This window comes from Puntigrus tetrazona, chromosome 16 (assembly GCF_018831695.1).
Source record: "Puntigrus tetrazona isolate hp1 chromosome 16, ASM1883169v1, whole genome shotgun sequence".
Taxonomy (NCBI): domain Eukaryota; kingdom Metazoa; phylum Chordata; class Actinopteri; order Cypriniformes; family Cyprinidae; genus Puntigrus; species Puntigrus tetrazona.
Window position 1 is genome coordinate 18,927,154 of NC_056714.1, and position 24,310 is coordinate 18,951,463.

Consider the following 24,310-nt stretch of genomic DNA (forward strand, 5'->3'; position numbering starts at 1 on the left):
ACACAATTACCAGAACAGATCTGCCGCTCATTTTCAGGTCGCGACCCACCGGTTGAGATCCACTGCCATTGAGCTTCATATCATGGTTCATATTTTCTGAATCTATTATCTGTAAAACGAGAATACAATGTTAAGCGAGACCTGCATCGTAAGTGAATCATTTAATAGGTTTCATATGCTCTCCGGTGCCATAACTGCAGAAAAGTAAGTTGATTCTAAGAGCGTTTCATTCAATTACTGGTGGAAGTGATTTAAACAAACTCATAGACGGTAGATTCAGTTCGTATTTTGTTGTATTTGTTGTTTTAAACGCCAGATGATATATAGTAGTAAAGCTTACCCGAGTGTGTATTTATTTTTGTAACGAGTGCCGTTTATGCAAACATTTATTTATTGGGTAATTTACAATTCACGAACTTCTTGTAACGCTTCTTGTAAAGTGCTCATGTTGTAAATATCTATATTTTGATAAGACTCAAGTATGTCAGAACTATTGGGCTCATTTGTCATATATTTTTAATAAGCCAGGATAACAAATGTTAAGAAAACCACCAAACAGTTGTATTTAGGAACTATAACATGTATTTATTTATCTAAAATGTGCCAATAAAGGGTTGTTATAAAAGAATAAGGAATGAAAAAAAAAAGGAGAACGGGCAATGATTCGTCCCTGCGGCAGATGCAAGGATGAAAAATACAAAACGACTGGAATCCGTTTTAAGGCACAAGCATTGGGTCATTTCATGAAATGCAAGCAATTCTTGTGCCATCAAATAAACATTTGCTTCAATTCAGTCTTGTGAAATATGTTGATGCAAGATATTTCAAGTCCATTTCTCCTGCTGACATGCGAGTGAGACAATAGAGCGAAACCTCAACGCGGTACCGTATGTTAATGTCTCCAGCACCTTTTCCCCGTAGGGGAAATAAAAGTAGGACACAAACCTCTGGAGCTACTCTCTCAATTTTGGAACGTCACCGTTGTCGGACATTAGTGGTGTAACGCTTTTTGAGGAAGAACGTCTCACAAGGACAGATCTGAAGCCGTCTGTTTCGTAACCCACATCGCTAAGGAGCTTCAGAGCTTTCCATCAAACCTAAAAGGAACGGTTCACCTTAAAAAAAAGAAAATGGTCACGTTTACGTTCTTCCAAATGCTGTTAATTGTTTCTTTTAAGAGAAGAGCAAACGATGACAGTTTTCATTTCTGGGTCAACCATTAGCAGAACGAGCCGTTCCGAACGCTGTCATTCGTAGAAGGTCTGCCAGTCTCGCAAAAGAAATCCACAGGAAATGGAAAAAAAAAACGCGTTGTAGGAAGTCCTGGAACTCCACCGGTTGAAAACGGAAAGACAATAATACAAAAATGAGAATATAAAATGTCCTTCAGCACGAGCGCTACTTTTCGTCCTTCCTCATACACGAATTGCCTGAACTATCATCACAAAATGATTTGAAAAACACATCCCCGTTCATGATGATGAAGTAACACTTAAATATACACTTAAAAGGCAGAGGCAGCATATAAATAATTGTAATATCACTGACGTTTGCATCTAGTCTCCATTTCTCTTCTTTTCTTTTGTATTAATACTTAATAAAATACAAAAAATGCATAACACGCTTGACAGTATTGTGCCGTTGCTTGTAAATATTAGGAGGCAAGACAGCATTTGTATTATTTGCATTCAACACAGAGGATGAAGATTATTTTGTGTCCATCTTGTGGCCGTTCAGGGAACTGCAAAACCTTATTAGTTATGTTATTAGCGTGATAGCAGCCATTTTCCCGCCTTTTTGGTTTAGGAAACACAAATCGCTATTTTACCTACCGTACCATAAACTACTGCTACATGCACAAACCACTTAAAGCTAAATCGCTTTCTTGACCAACACAGAATTATTAAATCAATATTTTGGCATAAACCTCAGACACATATAACGTTTCACATGCAGACATATACTAGCACTCTCTCTGATTCGCTACAGTTTTTCATTTTTATTTAAATGAATAATAAATTCTGTTGGTATTTAGTCACCCTCAAGTCGTACCAATGTCTTTTTATTTTCTTTCTTCCATGTATGAAGTAAGAAAAAGATTTACTGTTTTACGCGGCGCTTTCAAGCTTCAAAATGAACCATTTAGACCGATTCTGTGAACAAACTCATCTGGTTCATTGAAAAGATTCAAGTTGCATAATGCTAATTTCAAAAGATTTTTTTTAATGAATAACGATTTAAATGTTTTTATTTTTCAGACAAAATCATGATTTTGATTTGTAACAAAATGAGGATGAATAAATAACAAGATTCTTCTAAATTTTTCCTGAACTAGAACATGTAGTTAAACGACCTTATAAAAACAGAGGAAGAACTTCATGTTGCAAATTGTTGACGCTTTTTTTGCTACTCATTTTATGCTAAACTTTACACAGCTGCTAATCTAAAAAAAAAAAAAAAGCGTCAATCTGTGCTTTTTCAAGTGCACGTAGATTTCATGTTTCTAGTGGAGCTTTTGCTTTGTACCTTATTGAATTGTTTCAGTAACATAAACACCAGAGGGGGGTGTTTCTTTCCTTCCTAAGAATCAGTGTGAGTTTCCGGGGCGTTTGGGAGGTTTGGCACTAGGGGAGGGAATGTAACGCTGCCCTGATTGCGGCTCTTGGTGGCCGAACAGAAACGTGTGCTTGCCGTTATTCTTCTGCGCAGGCCTGGACGGGTCAGATGCCGCCCGCTGGGCTCTGGGAGGGACGGAGGAGTGGGCCGCGCCTCGGCTGGACAGCAGCGCCTGTTGTTGAGATGTTCTAGAGGAAGAGGAGAACAGGAAGGTCCCATTGTTGGCGTTCTGGTTGAGGTTGGACTCCAGCCGGCGTGGCTCCTGTCGTTTCGTCTGGTTTTCAGGGCATCCGTAAGAAGCCTGAGCCAGTTTCTCTCGGAGCTGCTGCACTTCCCAGGCCAGCTGATCTAGTGGATGCTGACTGCAGGAAGACGTGGGGTGTGAGAAAGCCTACAGGAAGTGGAGAGAGACGGATGTTATAAAATTGAAATGCTGATTACAAGCTTTCAACTACATGTCATCTATTTATCTGTTTAGCCATCAATCAATACATCCTTCCATCTTTTTAGCCATCTATCCATCCATTCATCTGTTTATCCATCTAATTATACATCCATCATCACACAGCATTCTCTCAATCCTTCAGTCCAGCCACTCATCAATCTATTTGTTTAACCATCTATGTCCACACATATATCCACCAATCTGTCCATTCGTATATCAATCTATCAGTTTCATCCATATAGCCATCTATCTGTTCCATCTATCCGTTTAGGCAACTGTCTATTTATTTATCCATCCATCAATCATCATTACAGCAGTCTATCTATCCTTCAGTCCACCCACCCATCCATCCATTTAACCATCTATATATCCATCTTTCTGTTCATCCATCTCTCTCCATCTATCCATACATTCATCTATCTATCCATTGATCCATACATATATTCATTTATCCGTCCATCCATCAATCCATCTGGTGGTTCATCTGTCCATCTATCCATTCATCCATCCGTCCATTTGTTTATTCATCCATCCATCCATCCATGTATCCATCCATCCCTTCATCTAGTGGCTTTCACATAAAGAACATACATAAAAACACAGCTTTGCGATTTGTCATCGCTGTATTTTGATGATTTGCATGCCTTCATTTCGCAATCTAGCGGAAAGAAACAAACAAACACCATCACAGTCTACCTGAGCGTGTAGGGCACCCCGTAAATAGCAGCCCCTCCATACTCTGACACAGGGTCCCAGGAGAAGGGGCAGCAGGGGTTCGTATGGGTCGTGGAGGATTGAGCGGTTCTCTGAGGGCTCAGAGAGCGAACAAGCTCTGATCAGACGCTCGAGCCCAGACAGACTCTCAGATGAGGGAGCCCTGCGGTGGCTCTTCCAGTATGAGCCAGAGTTTCCGCTCCTCCAGGGGAGCAGGTTGGAGGGATGCGAGAATGTGCCACGGGACAACAGGAACACAGAGCCCGGCAGTCCATCATTGTGCTGAGAGAGAGAGAATAAACAGCATTAACACACTCTTTAACAGACTAATGAAGCAGTACAGTCAGTTGACAGCCCAATTAGAAAAATGACCTAATTTTGGCACAGGTTTATTAGTTGGCCTCATTTTTTAAGAACCTCCCTTTTGATTTCCAGCCATCTAGGGCAGCCCAGAAAACATGAATCAATGATCATTAACTTGACACAAGCAATGCCTGTTAGCTGATAATTAATTTCTCTGTCCTGTACTATCAATTCCCTACTCAATATTGTTCCTCTCTATAGGGAAGGAGGAAATGAATAGTCATATCTGATGCTTTTACAGTGCAGTTATTACAGGGATGATGCCTCTGGAGAAACACGAGATTAAAAGAAGAATCCTAACCAAATATGAAAAGTCTGTCATTGTTTTTTCAGCTTCATGTGATCCTGACCCTGTTTCACTCTCTTGTATAGTCTTGGATGGTGACTTGTACAATAGCATTCAAAAGACTGAATTCATGTTTTTGAAAGAAGTCTCTTAGGCTCACCAAGGCATTTATTCGAGAAATAATATTCTTTCAACTAAATATATTTTCTAAATATATGTTAAGATGTAATCTATAGTCTACACTTATGCAAAGCTGAATTTTCAGCATCATCACTCCCAGTGTCACACAATGCTTCAGAAATCATTATAATATGCTGATTTGCAGCTCAAAAATATTATCAACGTTGAAAGCAGCTGTGCCGTTTAATATTTTGTGGAAACAATGAACATTTTTTTTCAATGTTCTTTGATGAACAGAGAGTTAAAAAGAAAAAAACAGGACAAGATTTGCAAGAGGATAAATAAATTAAATGCACTTTTTATTTTGGGTTCTCAGATTCCCACTAGTAGGATTCAAACCTATAAACATTTGATTAGCAGCCCAGATCTGAAACACTGCGCAACATTTCTATTTTTACACAGGATGAACGTGTCCCTGCTGAAATGGGACCGTTAGTGTCATTCTCACAGCGGTCTTACCCAGCTGCGGTCCAGGTTGGTGTTGAGGTTTCCGTTGAGGACGGGTGGAGGGCAGGCAGGCTGTGACACAGGTTGAGTGAAGCGGGTTCGCCTCTGACCGCTGTACTGAAGGGCCCAGTCCCACACCGGAGGGAAAGGCGGGTCTACCGGCTCCTCCGGTGCGCCCATGGGCAGCTCCCTCAGACCGTTCACTGGGGTGTAGCTCTGAGGAAGATGCTGCAGAGGAAACGGTACACGCTTCAGAACAGCTTTTTTGATGGGTAAATTAATACATGAATCAGCAAAAAGTCCAGACCAAAAAAAATGCAAGCAGTAAACGCATAGTGTATATGTCTAAAGAATAGAATTAGAATGGCGTGCTGGAGTTAGGGGGTCAAAGGATTTAGCTGCTTGAGTTGGGCTTATTTCGGTAAAGGGGTGTTTGCGTTTTGACGCGTGTTGTGAATACCTGTGAGCGGCGACACCTCTCCCTCTGACTATTGGCCAGGAAGCTGCTGAAGAGTGGAAGGTGCACGCTGTCATGGAGAGCCAGCAGGTAGTCTTCGGTAAGCTGGAAGCGTGCGGGATACTGCGCCCACAGCTGCCACACGCAGTCGAGAAACAGCAAGAACACAGGGGCCTGCCGGAGAGCAGTTCGTTCAAAACGTTACTACAGCTCAAATGAGGAAAAGTCAACTAAAACAGTCCATTTAGGTGACAGTTCACACTGCGTGTGCTCACAACCTCAGTTTGGCTAAAATCACATGCATGCCTTTCGGATAAGGCAGTAGCAGAAAGCACTTCGACAAGCTTTTTCATTCTTTTTAGTACTAACAAGTATCAACAGAGAATTAAAAATATACTTCCACCCATATTGGTGTGCTGCATAGTTTTTTTGAGCTCAGCACATTATCGTAAGCTGTGTAACATGCTTCATCGGTTTGCTTATCTGTAGATATTGTTGCATTGTTATGATGTTTCCTCTTTTCATAAGGGTAAGGATGATGAAGAGGAGGTAGATGATAATGGACGCTTTTTAAGACAGCATCCTGACAATGTAATGATTTTAAAATGCACTACAATACCATTCCAAAGCTTAAGGTCAGTAAGAATTAATAATGAAATTAATACATTCCATTACATTGATCAAAATAAATTGAGATTAAAGACATTTTTAATGTTATAAAAGATTTATATTTTAAATAAAATCTGTTTGTTTGAACGTTTTTGAATGATTTATCTTGTTTTTGTTTTTTTTTTACAAGAAATTGTTTTAAACATTGATGATGATGATAATAATAATAATAATAATAATAATAATAATAACAATAATAACAATAAAAGGCATAGTCCTTAAGCGGTAAAATTGAGCTTTAAATTAGAGGAATAAACTAAATAAAATACAAATAGAAAACAGTTATTTTAAATAGTGAAAATATATTACAATAATTTTTATATAATAATAATAATTTTTTTATTGTATGTTTGATCAAATAAATGCATCCTTGAGCATAATTTAGTTTTTTTAAATAATCAGCATAAAAAAAATGTTTGTGAGTTACAGAACAGAGCATTTTCTCTTTCTCTTTTACCTCCTCTTTATCACTTTCTCTGTGGTAGTTGATCCGACTAAGGAATTTGTGTCCGGCTGTGATCCATTCTTTCTGAACCAATCCCTGAAATCCAGCCACGGTCCTGCAGTGAGGGTCACACATCACCTGCACCAGACTGCAAACCACACAGTTCATGTCTCGATCCTCCGGCTCTGAGGAAACAGAACAAAACACAAGGCACTCCATCTTTAAACAGTGGATCAGGGGATTTCATCGCCCTCTCACGGTGCATTCTCAGGGTCTCTGCTCAGCGCACATGTGGCGAACAGGTTTTACAGTGATAGATGGATGCGTCAGCCTCATCTGAGAAACTCATTCCTGAAGTTATTCACTGGTTGTCAAGGCGCACAGAATATTGATGTCTATGGCAGGGCAGCTGCGGGTTACGTGGAGCAAAACAAACGCTTTAGAGGACTGTAAAATGAAATGAAAATGTAAAAAATGAAGGGCACTGCCAGATGTCGCTGTTTGTTGGTTTACGGGTTAGGAAAAATAATAAATCACAACTTTGCGGTGCGTTTTAACTTCTGCTAAGAGTGCGTCATTAAAAAGAGATTAAATTCTATTGTTACAAGCTGCAATCCTATTCTAAAAGCTTTTTAAAAATGCACTTACGGGAAATATTTCAAGTAGGATAAAGATCGGTTTAAAAAAAAAATCCAATATGTGAAATATGAACAAATTTACACTACTGTTCAAAAGTTCAGGGTTTTTGAAGTCGCTTATGTTCACAAAGGCAGCAATTATTTGATAAAAACGGTAATATTATGAAATATTATTATAATTTAAAAGAACTATTGCAAACGTTGAAAACAATGCTTAATATTTTGGTGGAAATGGTGATAATTTTTGGTGGTCACTCTTCTCTGATGAATATAAAGATTAAAAGAACAGCACTAATAGAAAATAGAAATATTCTGAAACATTATAAAGGTCTTTACTGACAGTTTTATCAAATTCAAAGCATCCTTGCTAAACAAAAGTATTTATTAATTAAAAAAAAAAAAATAAAAAATTTGTATACGTGAGTTTTACACGTGAAGGCCAAATGTCTGATTTTCCCACTGTATTCAACACTGATTGGATGTGTTTGAACAGTGAAGACACACATAAATCATTATGTGCTAGCAGGGTGCAAAGTTCAGAATCAGGTCAGATGGCCGTTAATGATCAGTTTGACTAACCTAGGAGAACAACAGTCATGTGACCTCCTCTGAGCAAACAAGCCACCTCTGCAGCTTTTCTCAGACAGCACCTGTGGAGACACAATCACATCAAACACAGCAGGGCAAAGCACACAGAGACACACACAGCGGGATACACTGACGAAGGCAACATCAAATACAAAATGCTAAAAATAAAAGTTCGATTTTAGAGCTTTGCACTGTGGAATGCAGTATGCTCTCTTGTAAGGTTTGCATGCTTTCCACTGTACACATGCTACAGTGCAGAAAGAGTGGGAACGGTAAAGAAAGCAAACAGAGAGAAAACATTTCTACATGATGTATCCAAATATAGTTGTATAGCTTAAAATATCATTATTTATATAATATATATGCACAGATATACCGAGTATAGTCGAGCCAGCGAGTGCTTTCAAGAGTGGAGAGCCACTTGTCATCAGGCACTGATACAGATGATGAAATATCTGCTAGGGCAGAGAGACAAACACATTTCAAAACTCAATAACAACAAAACATGATATCATTTTACATAATAAAATGTAATTATATCAATATTCAACAAAGTGTGGCTATATATATATACCCATATATAACCATAACAACTTCAAAATACAAAAAGCTACAAATGTGGCTAATAAATAAATATAAATAGCTATAAATGTATTAAATATACATAGTTATATGAAACAACAGCAACAAAAATGCAACAAATGCAGCTTATAAAATCTTAATATATAATGCACATTTTACATTATGTTTAACAACTGCATAAATTGTTGAAATTAAACGCTTTAATTTTGCATATTAAAAACAGTCCAATATTTTATTACCATACTTTTTTTTTATATATTTTCACACAATAGTTATTATACTAATATTAATGTGTTTGCACAGCCCATGTCTTGCCCAATCTCACAATCGCTGAAATTTCTGTCACTTCCTCATACGCAGAACTAATGCAAAAATGCAGCACACTCGAGAAAAATGTGAGAAAGAATATTCTGGTCAGCTGGCTGGCCCTCTGTGACGGGACGGGGTGAGCTGCTCTTTGAGCTCGCAGCGCTAGGAAGAATGTTTCGGGCCAGTGTGGCTTCAACCACAGGAGGAATGTGACGCCAGACAAAACAACAAGACTGTATCTCTGTAAGACAACAGTTGCTCTTGACCTCTGTACACAAAATCTTTAAATCCACACCCAATTCTCAAAACAGCTGCTGCTTAAAAAAAAAAGTTGCGAAATTTAACCACAAAAGATAAAAGGCGTTTTCAACTGGAAATGTTCAAATTTAAAGTACTTCGCTCAAAAAACGAAAAACATCCATGTCAGTCAAACCACAGCTCAGGCGCGCTTCTACGAGGGGGCTAAACACCCTCAAACGAAATCAAAAGCACCCTCAGTTAAAGCTGTAATAACTGCATTTTATTGCAGATTTGGCAAAATTATAAATGCGCTGGATAGTTTTTTTAATTTTAAATGTTTGATTAGCGAGACAGACAGCCTATTAAGATAATGCATTGGTTTCCGATCTAAACGTTATACATCAGACTTTTGCCCAACCATTCATGTAAGACAACATTATGTTTGTGTGAATCTTGCCAAGCCATATATTACAATGATATACTTTATAGGGAGATTGCGCGCTCTCGGAAAGGCACTATGCGCGCGCTTCGCGAATATCAGTCAGTGATCATTCGTTTTCATCAAAATAAGTTTGAAAATCATTTTTCACTGATTTGGACTAATGTCATGGAGAATTTGATATAAATGAAAGCTAAACGCACAAAGCTGGAATGCTGCCCTTTGCAACAATAGACGTACTCGTGGTGAGAAGCAGGAGCAGCAGTCATCCAGAAGTGAGCAGAGAAAATGTAATTCATTTTTTAAAAATTCGATTAAAATTGGACTGTGCGTATTCCGATTCATTTTGCCAATATACATTGTTAAAGCACCCTCACTCATTTAAAAAGCACCCTCAATTATAAAAGGTATCTCTTCCATGTTAATCTGAGTTTTTGTATTTTAGTTTCTATTTCACTGTGTTAGTTTTATGATACTTTTATAGAGCTGTTTTGTTTAATTTTTGGATCTTGGCGGCATGTGGAAACAATACGTTCCCACTAAATGGAAAAGAGAAGCGTGAACATTCAGCTCAGCGGATTCTTTTGTGTCCATTAAAGAAAGAAAAACCACAGGTTTTTGGAACAACATCATGAGTAAATGAAGGATTAGGGTTTTTTTCCAATTAATTATTCCTTTAATTCTAAAAAAAAAAAGCTTTTTTGGATGCTTTTGTGCTGCTGCACCCATCAAGCCTGCCTGGTCAGCATCTTCAAGGAGAGTTTGTTGGAACAGCAACAACCTGTCTGGGAATTTAAGCTGGCTTTTGCAGCAGGCCGACTAAAATGACCCACCGCCCAGACAAAGTGTCCGGAGTCTCGTGTGAGCCAGCTGGACGTCTGCAGGTGACGGCATTTCCTCTCCCAGATCCACGATCACACACAGCTGCTGCCTGCCGAAGAGCACCAGTTCCAGGTTCCTGCAGATCACAGACGCCAAGAGCTCCGTTCAGCAACGAATGCTCAACCGCTGCTAAGAAACGTCGGATTTATCTAGAAAAAAGTGATGATAAACCTGATGTCGTCCTTCTCGTGGTAGATGTTATTTTGGAAGCTGGCCATTCTTAGTAAGTCGCTGCCATGAGGATGTCGCCAGCACCAGCGCTGAGGAAAGACGGATTATATATTATAAATCATAAAACGTTTTTAAGGTAACAAGCCACTTTTTTTGAAAATAGGCTCATTTTCCAACTCGACTCGAGGTTAACAGTTGAGTTTTACCGTATTGGTTTCTTATTTACTTCTACATCTTAAAAGTAAATAACGTGGCTTTTATGTTTAAAAGTCTTGTTGGTTTGTAGCGGGATGTCAGAATGAACTCACTGGGATGCGACCCTCGTTAAAGTGGGCAAATGTTTTCTTGAGCTCTGTGTCCAGGACCCTCTGAGGAACCACGTTGAATCTGGGAAGACTGCGAGAACACAGGAGGGGGAAAAAAATGCAAGTTGTTTCCACACTGAACATGATGTGCATATGATCGGACACGCTTGTGCAAACATGATATTATGTGGTGAGCTCACTGTACTTGCAGGCACAAATAAAAATAGGCTTACATTTCTACACTACCATTCAAAAGTTTGGGGTTGGTAAGATCTTTTAATGTTTTAAAAATAAATTCATGCTCACCAAAGCTGCATTTCGACAGCAAAAACAGTAATATTATGAAATATTAATACAGTTTTCAATGAGTGTTTTCTATATGAATGCATTTTTTTCCTTTGATGCAAACTGAATTTACTCCAGTCTTTAGTGTCACATGATTTTTGCGTTTTTATAGGATTTTTATAACAAAGTTCAAAAAGTAGTATTTGGATAAACATGCAATATGCAATAATACACTGTCATATTAATATAGTGCTATGAATCAGCAAGTGGTGGACATTTATAATACTGAAACATGGTTATCCAGGTCCTGAACTTTGTTTGAAATGTCTTTTTAAAAAAAATCTATTTTTTTTGTTTGCATACTGCAAAAATGGCATGAGTAGTAAGATAGTATGCTATTTCGAACACGCAAAAGGTTATTCTTCGCGTGGGAAAAGCATTTAGCAAACCGCCGTGGAACAATGAGCATCAGTCGTGTCTAAAAAGCGGAAAAACGTGTTCTCGTGTCAATGCTAAACTGAGCTCAGGAGGTCTGAAAGAGGATCTCTACCTGGTGGACATCTCAAAGCGGTCATTGACAGAGCTGACCCTCCAGCCGCTGGCACCTGTCCTCTCCAGCTCCTGCTCCCATCCCATCGAACACACGAACCAGTTCATGTTAGGGTCACGCCGCCTGTTGCTTAGGAACTGCTTCATTTCTATAGACAGCATAGAGAAGCATTAACTAGTTGCATTGATTACGAGATCCGGTTTGTGTGCAAACTCAATTTGCTCGCTGCAGAGCTTGTGGACTGGGGCAATGAACATGCACTGACTACAAACAAACCTTGACAAGGTTGAAAAAGGGCCAGAAGGTGACCTGTTTCAGATTACTTTCCATTATTCATCTGGTTACCGGTCACTTTCCTTCTCAGAGACGTGCCTTAGCTCACATTCCCTTCTATGATTCATTTGAATATCTAATATGTGTGGAGCAGTGAAAGTCAGTGAAAACAAAGATTCCAACATTCTTCAGCATTTTGAAAATGTACATGTAAGTATTTATGTATTTGCTCTGAAATCACTTTTAAATATTTACACTATATATACACACACACAGTATATATACAGTATACTATATTAACACACACACACATATATATATATATATATATATATATATATATATATATATATACATATATATATATATATATATATAAAAATATATATATATATATATATATATATATATATATATATATATATATATATATATATATATATATATATATATATATATATATATATATATATATATATATATATATATATATATATATATATATATATATATACATACATACACACTATTAGGATTTTTTGGTCTCACTAAAATAATAACGGACCACTTTAAGATGGTTATCAAGAAACTCACCAATACTACCCAAAGCAGCGTTTTGAAAGGAGAGAATGGTTGCTGGTTTCATTGGTTGGTAGGTCTTAGCAATGGTGTAAGTGATCTGAAAGCAAGTTGAAATAGAGTGGAAGTCCTTAGTATGATGATAAACAAAGGCCTACTTCAAACTCAACGTTAGCTGTTGTGATGGTTAGCATGGCCACATTATGGAAAAGCTTCTTTCTCCTCTGATGACCAATTCTAAAACAGCTGTGTTTTTGATATGATATTATATATGATATAACACAATTAGTGCAGTTAAATGAATAATCTCATCCAAAATAAAGTTTTCGTTTACATAATACGTGTGTGTGTAATGTGTACATTTATTATGTATATATAAATACTCACACATAACGTATTCATATTTAGAAAAAACTTTACATTCATATATTAAATATATATGATATAATTTATATTGCTATAAACATGACACATCATATGACACTAAAAAGTGGATTAATGCTGCTTTACATTACAGAAATAAATTACATTTAAAAAATGTAAACACTTATTTTGAATTTTGAGTTTATTTGCAAAAAGACTTTTTTTTCAAACATTAAAAACAATAAATCATGTTTTTCATTATGTTTCTATTAGACAGTTTTTTAGTTTTTTATTAAAAAAAACAACAACTGCACTGAATGGGAATGCATAATAAAAAAAAAACAAAAAACAAGATTTTTGAGAATATTTGTAACTCATATATTGATCAAATAAGATGAGACAAACCTCCACAGCTTGAGTATCAGGTGTGAGTCTGTCAAACAGGAAGCAGAGGACACGCATGTCCCGGCAGTACAACACCAGCTCCTCCGGGGTGAATTTCAGAGAGCAGGTAGGGGTCACTAGTTTGGTGCGGGACGGTCCCACTACAACACATATTTATACGCATTAAAACGTACAGTTCAAATGTGACCTGGACTTATTCTTTACAGCTTTCGTGAAGAAATGCGCATCCATTTATCTGCCAGTAGAGATCGTCTCACCTGCCACGACTTTATCAATGGAGGCGAGAGCTACGTCGTGATCCCCGAGCAGCACAGGATCTGCATTATCCTGAATAAGGAGAAAAAGAAAAGAAGACAGATACGTCTGCAAAGGATGTTACGGTAGACTGCCAGAGACTTCATAAACTTCAGCCAGGCCAAAAAGCAATTCACGGTTTGCAGAAAAAACAGCGCTGGGATTCTCATCTCGGAAACATCTCAGCGATCTGCGGCACTCACGTCAGGTTTCTGGCTGTCCTGAGGCACGAAGGCCACTCTGAAATGAGTGCAGAAGAGAGTCCCAGACAACCAGCCTCCTCCTTCTTTAGCCGACAGCTTCTTCCTCACCAGCACGGCTCGCTGTAACACACATTCTCCTGCAAAAACACATTTAGTCCACGTCTGTTAGCTTAGAGCCCATCCATACGCTGGTATCATGCTAAAAGCGTCCTACAGCAATAGGAACACGCGTGATCTGTGGAAGGAAATGACACAAACATCTGGCTTTTAATTCAAAGGGAAACTTTAAAGTCTCTGTAGGCCATTACGGTCACATATATAAAGGATACGCAGCGCTTTAAAAACAGGCTGAGGGAAATTAGGATTCTCTTGACTTAAAACTCGAGCAATCATAAAAAGCGAAGGCAAAGGACAGAATTTAATATCAGTAGAGCCCCTTAAACCCACCAGAGTCAGGCACGAACACGCTCTCACGCACGTCAAGTGAGCCGGGCCGGCTCTTTTGGTCACTTTTCAAAGGCGGGCGTCTTAATTTTATGACTCTCGAGGGTGCGTTGGATCTCAGAGCTCATTCCTGAGGCGTCATGGGACGCAGATGTCAGGGAGAACAGGACGGAAGCGGAGAGATCGGACCGTCGAGGTGATTACTGTGCTGTTAGAAAAACAGAGCACTCTGGGCTGACTGGACAGTTTCACGAACGGTGAAAACCTATTTAACTGTTTCAGTGTTGCTCTGTTTCGTTAAAATGACGACAAATTGCTTCCGGTAATCAGAATAAAGCTAAAATCTAATGAAATATAGATAAATATTAAATAAAAACCTCAAAATGTCGCCTTGTACTAAATTAAATAAGTACTAAATTTGCTCAAATTAAAGCTATAAAAACACACACACACACAAAAACACACACACACATACACACAAAAAATTAAAACTAAAATGCTGTAATGCAAATTTGATTTTATGCAGGAAGCTTAAATAACATGCACAAAAGCACAAATTATTCTGGGCAAATATTCAATGAAAATAATACAAATTTTTTGTGTTACAGATAGCTGATATGCATTTAAAGTGTTAATAGCTTATCCTAAATATCTCACGGGGCCTGTGAATTGCATAACGTCTATATGTGAAATATATTCACTTTCTGAATTTCTCAAAATAAAACTCTTTCAGTCGTAATGATTCAGACGAATTCATTTCACCCGGTTTGTGCTGAGTTTCTATGAGCTGCTGCTTTGCTAATTCGAACCATACGTCCAGTTTGATTTGTTTTTGTCAGCATTTGTTTCCCATTAAACTTCAGTTTCAGGAAAGATGTCAGCCGGTTTGTACCAGGTTTAGTGCCTACTGCACGACTTCATGAATAAGAAAACACGAAGCAAGGTCACGTCTCACATTCCCAATGATAACAGAGCAAACAACGATTCGTATTATTTCATAAATGTGCCATTAAGACACTCCCGGTAAGGGTTTAATAGGTAGCGGCGACCTTAAACCACTTCCTGTAAAAGGCGCAGTCAGTATTTTTTTCTTCTTTATGAAACATCAAACAAAAACATAATTTACTTTTTCCTGATATTACGTTGGTCTTGTGAGCAGCAGTGCAATAAGAGACAAAATGCATATGATCATTTTAAAATAATATTTATCATTATATAACAAAATAATTCTAAGGAATAATTGATAAAAGTAACAAACTAAATTAATGATTACAAAAGGAAGCATTTAAATAATCAATTAAGTCAAATAAAATAATACATGAATTATAAATAAACAAAGATGCATACATGGGATGTTAAAGTATGAATGGTCATAAAATGTCTTTGCTCAAATGCTTAGAATTCTTTTCTATAAACAGAAAAAGAGACATCTGCCACATTAACCGCCAAAAAACAAAATCCTTTCTTTTTACCAACCCCACAACGCAAATAAGAACAACTCTATATAACAATTAAACAATGAACGGCATCTGGGTGACGTTTAAAAGCGCATACTACTGTTCTACTCTGTGATTCTTCTGTATGCATCGGACAAAACACGCAGCATACCGCATCACACAACACCAACGCAAAGCCGCTAAATTTCTCTCAATTCAACTTGAACCGTAGTGAGGTCATGTGACAACGACGCAGCGTACTACACCCTGTGAATAATTCACCGTTGCATAATGCATACATTCTTTTAAATAGCGGGCTGTCAGCGGTATATGCAGAATAATCTACTCTTTCAAAGTCCTCTGACCTGCTCACCTCCAGAGACCGATTCGGTTTCAGCTGCCCTGCATGCGTCGGGGGGGTTTATCTGAGATTGTGTGGACGGAGGCAGGGTCTCGCACACTGAGCGTGAGAGCATGTGCGTGTCCATGGGCAAACTTCATCATATTCATATTGCTTCATATTCAAACCACTGTGAACGGATGAGACTTGTTGCACATATCTCAGACATCTAGGATTCAATAATGTTACTGTATAATGCTACACGGACATATACTAAATCATAAACTGCTGCCGTTTTAATGTTTATATTGAACTAGAGCGTACGCTAGCATGAAGATCTACGAAAGATGGTTTTCGCTCGCCCGAGGCTGTATTTATTTGATGTAGTAAAACAGTAATAATGTGAAATAAGAAAAGAGACGTTTTCTATTTGAATATAGTTTGACGCGAAACTTAGTCCTGGATTATTTTTATGATTATTAATGTTGAAAACAGTTGTGCTGCTTAATATTTTTGTGGAAACCATAATTTCAGTATTTCCGCATGCATACGCAGCATTTATTTAAAATACGGCTATATAATGTGTTAAATTTGACTTCGGATCAAATGAATGCACCTTAAGCATTGATTTCTTAAAAACAAACAAACAAAACAAAACAAAACAAAAAAAACGTACTGACCTCACACTTTTGGAACAATTGCACATGCTGTTCAAAATAGAAACAGAAGTAATTTGACACTTACTGGTTGTCAAATTAATGTTTTTATCACTAACAGTAGCTTTGCAGGTATCAATAAACACAATCTGTAACAATAAACATATCTGAGAAAAAATGTTCGGGGAAAAATTATAATAAAACAAATAAATCAATTAAAAATGCTGCAATAGCTTTTACACAATTTAAAGAATTGTGGGGGGGGGGATCCTTGAGAATTGTATTGAGTTCATAAATGTATATAATGAATAATAAAAACCGACAGGTGTGTGTGTGTGTGTGTGTGTTTTTGGTGTCTAAACAGTAAGAGACTATTCAAGCTGAACATCAACAAAGACGCTGTATGCGAGAGGCTTTGAGGTGAGCGGCTCTATTAAATGTTGACACGGTGGGAAACGCTCGGTGCTCCCAAAGGGCCGCGCAGCGTAAGTGCTGATGTGAAGTGTTACAGATTAGGTTGTCCGGGTCGCACTCACGGCCTGCCAACATTCCTGAGTAAAGCTGCCGCTTAAACACGCTGCTGACGCTGAGATTGCGGCGAGGGGCTGCCGGGCTTTAACACACACTCTGCACACTGAGCCTTTGTTTTCTGAGGCCATTCACACCCACAGAGGCAGACGGAGCACAGCGGACCCAGACCTGGTCTTTTCCTGTCGGGGATCAACTACCTGAAAGCTGTGCAGCTATTAATGCGACTACTTATTTCAGTAGAAGCGTAGCTTTCCCGAGTTAGCGGGAGTCACATGCCAGAACACTACATCACTGTTTTTGTGTGTCACACTAAACAAACACACTCTCTTAGAATAGCTTTGGGGCGTCTGATTCGTTTCAGGGAATCACTCTATAAACTAATTCAATAATGTGATTTTCTGATTCATAAATCACTCGTTTTTCACACCTTAAATCCCATTTTATTTGTAGCAAAAGTATTTTAGTTATGCTGTTTAATAAATGTATTTGGTAAAATGTAAAACTTGTTATATTCTTCATTTGCCGCTTATTAATGGCTAATAAGGTAGCTGTTAAGTTTAGGTATAGGGCAGGGTTAGTGATGTAAAATAAGGCCACGTAGGATAAGGCATTATGTGCACTAATAGCACTAATAAATGTCTAGTAATATGCATGCTAATAAACAACTATAGTGTAGGTGTAACCATAAAATAAAGTATCATAAAGCATAAAATAAAGTACTTTAGTTCAATATATTTTTTTTAGAACATTTGCATTTACTAGCTATGAAATATAGCATATTATAATTTGACAAATTCCAAATTGTGCTTAATTAAAAGCAGTTTCACCAACATGCTTCCTGTTACAGATGCACTCTTATTTTGTTTTATCTTGTTTTGAAATTAATGTTTTTATTCATCAAGGATGCATTAAAGAATTCCGGATTTCAACATAGCTAATAATCAGAAATGTTTTCCGAGTAGAAAAATGAGCGTGTTATAAAAAATAAAAATGATATGTGTGTGTGTGTAGAATTAATAGTAATAGTAATAATAATAATAATAATGATCCTGTTATAAATGTCAACAGGCAATATTATAAAACTAAGCTTTGTGAGATGTACCTGGTAAACAGCAGAGGCCGAGCACATCTCTCCCACGTGCGTGAAGACTACTGTGGCTCATCATCCTCTCCTGTACAAACACAGACAGATAATACAGAAATGAAGACCGTCTCATAGCATGGTAAAATTAATACAAGTTAGAAATGCAACTTCTGCATTCATTTCCTGTTCAGGTCTATGTGCTTCATTTAAATTGTTTTACTCCGGTTTAGCAGAATACCATAACAACAATTAGTTACAAAGAGTGTAGTTTTCCAGTTTGGTCAGGATATATGTTTAACATACGCATTATGCACAGCTTGTGTGTTTCAAAAATGACTAATAATATTTGAAAAGAGGAAGTTCAGACTCGTAGTAACATATTACGATATTACACTGGTTAATGCTGAAAATATCAATACGTTCATTCGCCTGGCTCACGCACACTATGCAAACATTATGCATGTATTTTATTTGCCTCCTGACGCAGTGACAGGAAATGAGGCCAACATTTAAACGCACTGAAAGGAATAGTGATTTTAACGAGCTGCAAGAAAACACCTACTGGATCTGTATTTAAATTGCATTCGTCTCGAAACAGACTTTCAGGTTTTTATTTTCCCGCAGTGCAACCGAACACGACAGGTTAAAACTGAACACACTGATATTATCAATTTATAACAAAGCGTCTTTCATTTGTGCGTCAATGCTGGGTAGAACAGAAGTCTAACAGGGATGAGATACTTCCAGAAGTCTAACACACCTCAATGGAGAAAGAGCTTCAGTGTCTCTAGCCTTTAAACCAGAAACACCTGGCACACTTGCTAATATTAAGACTAATATCAATGTCTAAATAACTGCATTTAAATAATAACAAAATAATAAAATTTTAATAAATAAATAAATAAAAAAATTAAAAAATTAATAATTTGTTATATAGCCATCTTTAATGGAGAAACAACAGGAAATTAAACAGCATGACGAAAATTAAACAGGTTCCATTATTATATTAATAAAAACACTGTTCCACAAAAAAAAAAAAAATAAATAATAATAATAATAATAATAATAAAATATATAAAATTTATTTTTATTATTATTTTTTAAATAAAATATACAAAGTTACAACTAAAATAAATAAAAAAATCAATAACACTTTTTTAATTAAAAAGGTAAATAAAATGTCATTATATAAAATAAAAATTTTAAAGTAAATAAATTCTAAAGATAACTTTGCATATGATGCAATTTTATTATTTTTGGAAATACTGCATGATTTACTGCTTGCTCATTAGATTCAGTTTTGCATACATTTACTTTTAACATACCCGACTTTAAAAAGCAGCCAGAATAAAATCAACCAGAACAAGCAGAAAAAGTGTTTCCTTTGAACATCGTGACTGGAATGACTGTTTTTGAACTTTTAAAGGCTGGTGTTCCAGCCAAGACCTGAAGGAAAACAACAAACAACAAAGTGTTTCTAAACAGAGGCTTCATTTTAAAATGGAACTAGGACAGGAATAAATGCATGCGGAAGTATTAGTTTGTTTTTTCAGGCTCATGCATTTAAACGGTCACTTTTTAAATCACTCTGTGATCAGAAACAGCGTTCAAAACAAGCAAACGCGGTCTTGCATTTATGGAGATCTCCATCAAAATCCCACCCTACGGTATTCCCAAATGAATATAGATCTACACAGAAGCATTCAAAGCCCGGGAAACTGGACCGCTTAACATCTCTGAGGAAGCGAGTAAATGTGCAATAAGCATGGGACAGATAAACGAAAGGGGAAAAAAAACCCCAAAAACCTCAGTAGCTCATTTCTGCTGAGGGTTCAGTTCTTCGAGTCACGTGGTCGCCACCGCTATCGTGTAATCTCTCTCTTTCTTCACCATTAAACGCATCTCTCCCTCCTTCTGAGGGCCGAGGCGGCCAAGACTCGTTGCAGTTTCCATTGCTCATGGCTTCCCCTGGTTTCTGCGGCCAGAGAATGCAGGCCTCCTCTCCCCCGAACCAGCCAGGCCAGACTCGCAGAAGCAAGGCGGCCAATGGGAATGTGGGAATGCACCGTGCCACCATATAAACCTCACACTGTTAAGTTTATTAGTCATTGCCTAGAGGCACAATAAGGCTTTGTGCGGAGCATCAATCTAGAGCTAAATGAGGCAGCTAGAGGCCCGGCGGGACGCTTAAACCTAGCGCTTTATAGAGCCCAGCTATTGTTCAGCGGCTCGTTATTTTCATGCGCTCTTTGCGTGCATCTCTCCGCCGCAGAGAAATGTCAACAAACGACAACAATGCATCTATTTCTATAAAACCTTTGAAGCATTTTCTCCGTATGTCAGTTTGGAGGGTTAAAAATAGCACCTTTGTTCGCAAACTAACATACTTGCAATGAAAAAAATCATTCGCGTCTAGCCTTTCATGGACTTTATTTCCCAAATAAAACGGCGTGTATCATCATTCCTTAGTGAAAAAGGGGAAAACTTACTTTAGCTAGTTTTCATGCCAACATTTTTCATTTTTATTTAAATTCACTTGATATAAAAAAAATTTACATTAATACAAAAAAATTAAAAAGTTAAATTAAAAAGTAAAAATAGGTAAAATATTATTTCGTGTTATTCATAAAGCATTATTTTTATAGTTAATCTTTTGAATTAATCGTTTTTTTATTAGGTTTTTCATTTTTGTTAATTTTTATTTAAAAAAATCTATTATAGTATTTATCCATTTTTATTTAATATTTCTATTTTACTATTTTTTAGATATTTAAATTCTTAAAATTAACGGAAATGGATTAAATTAATTTTATTTCAAACTATAATTTTCTTCTTTTTTTAAAAAAGTATTTTTACTTTATTACTACTCAATAATTAAAATAATTAAATAATATTATTAAACTCAATAATTAAAATAACACGATTACTACTGCTCATATTTAAAGATCTGTAGCGTTAAATAATAAACGTCGGCACATACCTCAACGTACAACACCAGTACTACAAATTGATAAATCCTAATTAAATATTTTCACTTGGAGGGAGCTAGATCAAAGACCTGACAAATCTAGAAATCTTAAGCCAACAAGAAACCCAGTGCACCCTAGCAACTGCATAGCAACGCACTAAAAACCAACACATTCACAACCACACAGCACCACAATGCATTCAGGACTGGCAGCCATCACTCTCTACAAAGCTATTTTGCAAAACCAATCAAGTTTTATACAGACTCATATGCGCGAACCACCACTGTTCCAGCTGTTTTTTTACATAAATCTTATTCCGCGTCGTCGTTCTCTTTATGGAGCTTATTAAAAAAAAAACGAGTCTCAAAAAAGCAGCGCAGGAAAAGCTCCAAGGTCAATTAGAGGGTGTGGCGCAGTCTTGTTTATGTTATGCATTCCCTTTTTAAATAATTTAAAGTCAAAACAAACCTTCAGCAAATCTCTTTATTTAAACAACCACTCATCTCACACCGAAACCAGATGATGCCATCCACTTCGATAACATAAAAGAGTGATTACATGCGCCACATGGCATATTCCACTAAAAATAGCAGCTATGAATGAGATAGATGTACAGTGTGAAGTTTGACACATGGGGGAAGCTGTGAGTTATATATATATATATATATATATATATATATATATATATAAATAAGACGTCACATGTCAGCTCTGAAAATCCGTGTTGTTATGACTGAGTGACTGGTTTGAGCTGGCGTAATGAGTTTTTAAATGAACAAACCCTCTTGGTCTCACCACAACTGCTACAATCACAATTCTTTCTCCATCTGTTCATTTGCAGCGCCGGATCACAATACAGGCCGCCCCACTCTCAAGTGCACCAGCTCGGGCGGCCTCCATCCACAGCACAACCTACACAATTCTGGGAAGAGTCACGTCTGACACTCGAGCAATACCACCGCCACACCTAGCGAGTTCTGGGTAGGCTGTTTCCATGGCAACGGCCAGATGTTTTGCACATCGGGGGCCTCCAGTGCTCTCCACAATCCGAGGGTGGAGGCATCTGCTAGCGTTTTTCCCCTCGAGGCGGCTTAAAATAGCCAAGGAACAAAAGTTAAACGGTGGAGGTGAGCAATGGCAGACTGCAGCTCGAGAAAGTAGACGATCTGCTCTCGCATAAGTGAAATTGGTCACCATTTATTCAATGCTCTTGTCACTGAGACAAATGTATTTTTTCTTTTGTTGAAAAATGATCTTTTCCAACTCCAAACAAACAAACAAAAAAAATAACACTCCATAAAAAACAAAAAAGATTCCAATATATAATCTCATTTCTCAAAATAAAGGTAAAAATAACTAAAATATTTTAGAAAGCATTATACAAAATAAATATTTAATATTAAACTACACTAAAACATATTTATGTCTCCAAGCATGCTTTATGAATGACTAAAATAACTAAATAAAAACCCACTCACCCCACCCTTTGAGATAAAAGATACCAAAAAAAAAATGAAACAGATTTCCTGAGAATCCAATAAAAGAGGCTCTGTTATTCAAACATAGTTAGACATTATCATTTTTAAGTAACAAACACCACCAGCCAGACATTCCTTGCCCACTAAAGCAGATTTATGCTTTCTTGTTCCTTTTAGAGAGGTTTTTTTTTTATTTTTTTATTATAGCCTATTTTTTTTCCTAAATGGAAAAACTGACTCCTCAACCACAGATTGTGGACCACTCCATTTAAAGAGTTTCTGGTGAAATGAAATGATGTGAATGTAGTTTCTAAATACCATAATGCGAGAGATACGAAGGACACAACATTAAAGTGCATCCCATCACTCACAATCACAGCATCTGAAAAAACACCAAGCGCCGATGCAGTTTAGCTCCAAAACTAGTTAACCCGAGCCCAAACATTAATCATTCTTGAGCAAAGCTTAAAACATTTTTTATGGAAAACTGACTCCGGCCACGATGGCAGATTGTGGTCACATCCATTCAATCTATTTCTGGTAAAATTGTGAATTTCATTGGGTGCAGTTTTCCTGGTTAAGTGACTAGTTACATATGCATGAAAGTTGCACAAACATGCACTCATCTGCTATAAACTTACTGACTGATGAAATGCATAAAATTCACAAACCTTCTTGAAATAGTGCTTATTTTAATATGAAACACACGACGCACAAATAATAATAATAATAAAAATCAATAAATCAACTTCTAAATAAATTATGGATATATTATTATTTAAGCTTACCTTCATGTCCGGAACCAACTGTCTCACTTTAAAGGTGGTTTTGGACCCTGTCAACATGATTTCAACCTAAAACAGCTAAGGACTAACGGCATAAAGGGTGTATTTGAGAGAGGTTTGACGGTTTGATCCTGTCCATGCTAGTGAAATCGGATGGTCCGCGTCCAGTCTGCATTACTAAAAGCGCTTTCACACATTTCTCCAAGCGTACTGTGTTAATATACTCAACTAAACGCCAAATCATCTCTAACGGAAATCTATTTTAACAAAGAGGACGCGCTTTTTCCCACCCGCATTTGTTTACAGCCCCTTCGCCATAGTGAAATGACACGGGTGTTACTGAGTAACAAAAAGCAGGACCGAATCTCTTAAAGGGGCAGTACCGCCAAAAACTCAATGCCCTTCTGTCCTTATGGACTGCTTTCGTCTGTCTCTCAAAACTCTTTTGGACACCCGTGGTCATGTTCCAAATATCACACAAGCGTAATACTATACTTTATATAGTATGTATACTATAAAAATAGCATTCACATTTTCTGTATGAATTACCCACAAGATCGGATATATATATACAGATACACACACACAGACACACATACATATAGCTATTTATCTATACATCTCTCTCTCTCTATTATATATATATACATATACACACACATCTCTCTCTCTCTCTCTCTCTCTCTCTCTCTCTCTCTCTCTCTCTATATATATATATACACACACATCTCTCTCTCTCTCTCTCTCTCTCTCTCTCTATATATATATACATATACACACACATCTCTCTCTCTCTCTCTCTCTCTCTATATATATATATACACATACACACACATCTCTCTCTCTCTCTATATATACA

General features: G+C 37.2%; 1 protein-coding gene across 1 annotated transcript; it reads right to left on the reverse strand.

Annotated features, from left to right (window-relative positions):
* Window positions 1–927: 927 nt before the first annotated feature.
* Window positions 928–23,785, reverse strand: mtmr11 (myotubularin related protein 11). The gene is made up of 17 exons (XM_043261345.1): window positions 23,455–23,785; window positions 18,238–18,307; window positions 13,729–13,865; window positions 13,489–13,558; window positions 13,232–13,371; window positions 12,479–12,563; window positions 11,612–11,759; window positions 10,780–10,867; window positions 10,472–10,560; window positions 10,252–10,376; window positions 8,225–8,303; window positions 7,840–7,910; window positions 6,635–6,807; window positions 5,512–5,682; window positions 5,064–5,279; window positions 3,758–4,057; window positions 928–3,007 (listed from the first exon to the last, which is right to left on the reverse strand). Exons 1-17 carry the CDS (start codon window positions 23,509–23,511, stop codon window positions 2,588–2,590), a joined length of 2,439 nt encoding a protein of 812 aa, XP_043117280.1. The 5' UTR covers window positions 23,512–23,785; the 3' UTR covers window positions 928–2,587.
* Window positions 23,786–24,310: the final 525 nt, after the last annotated feature.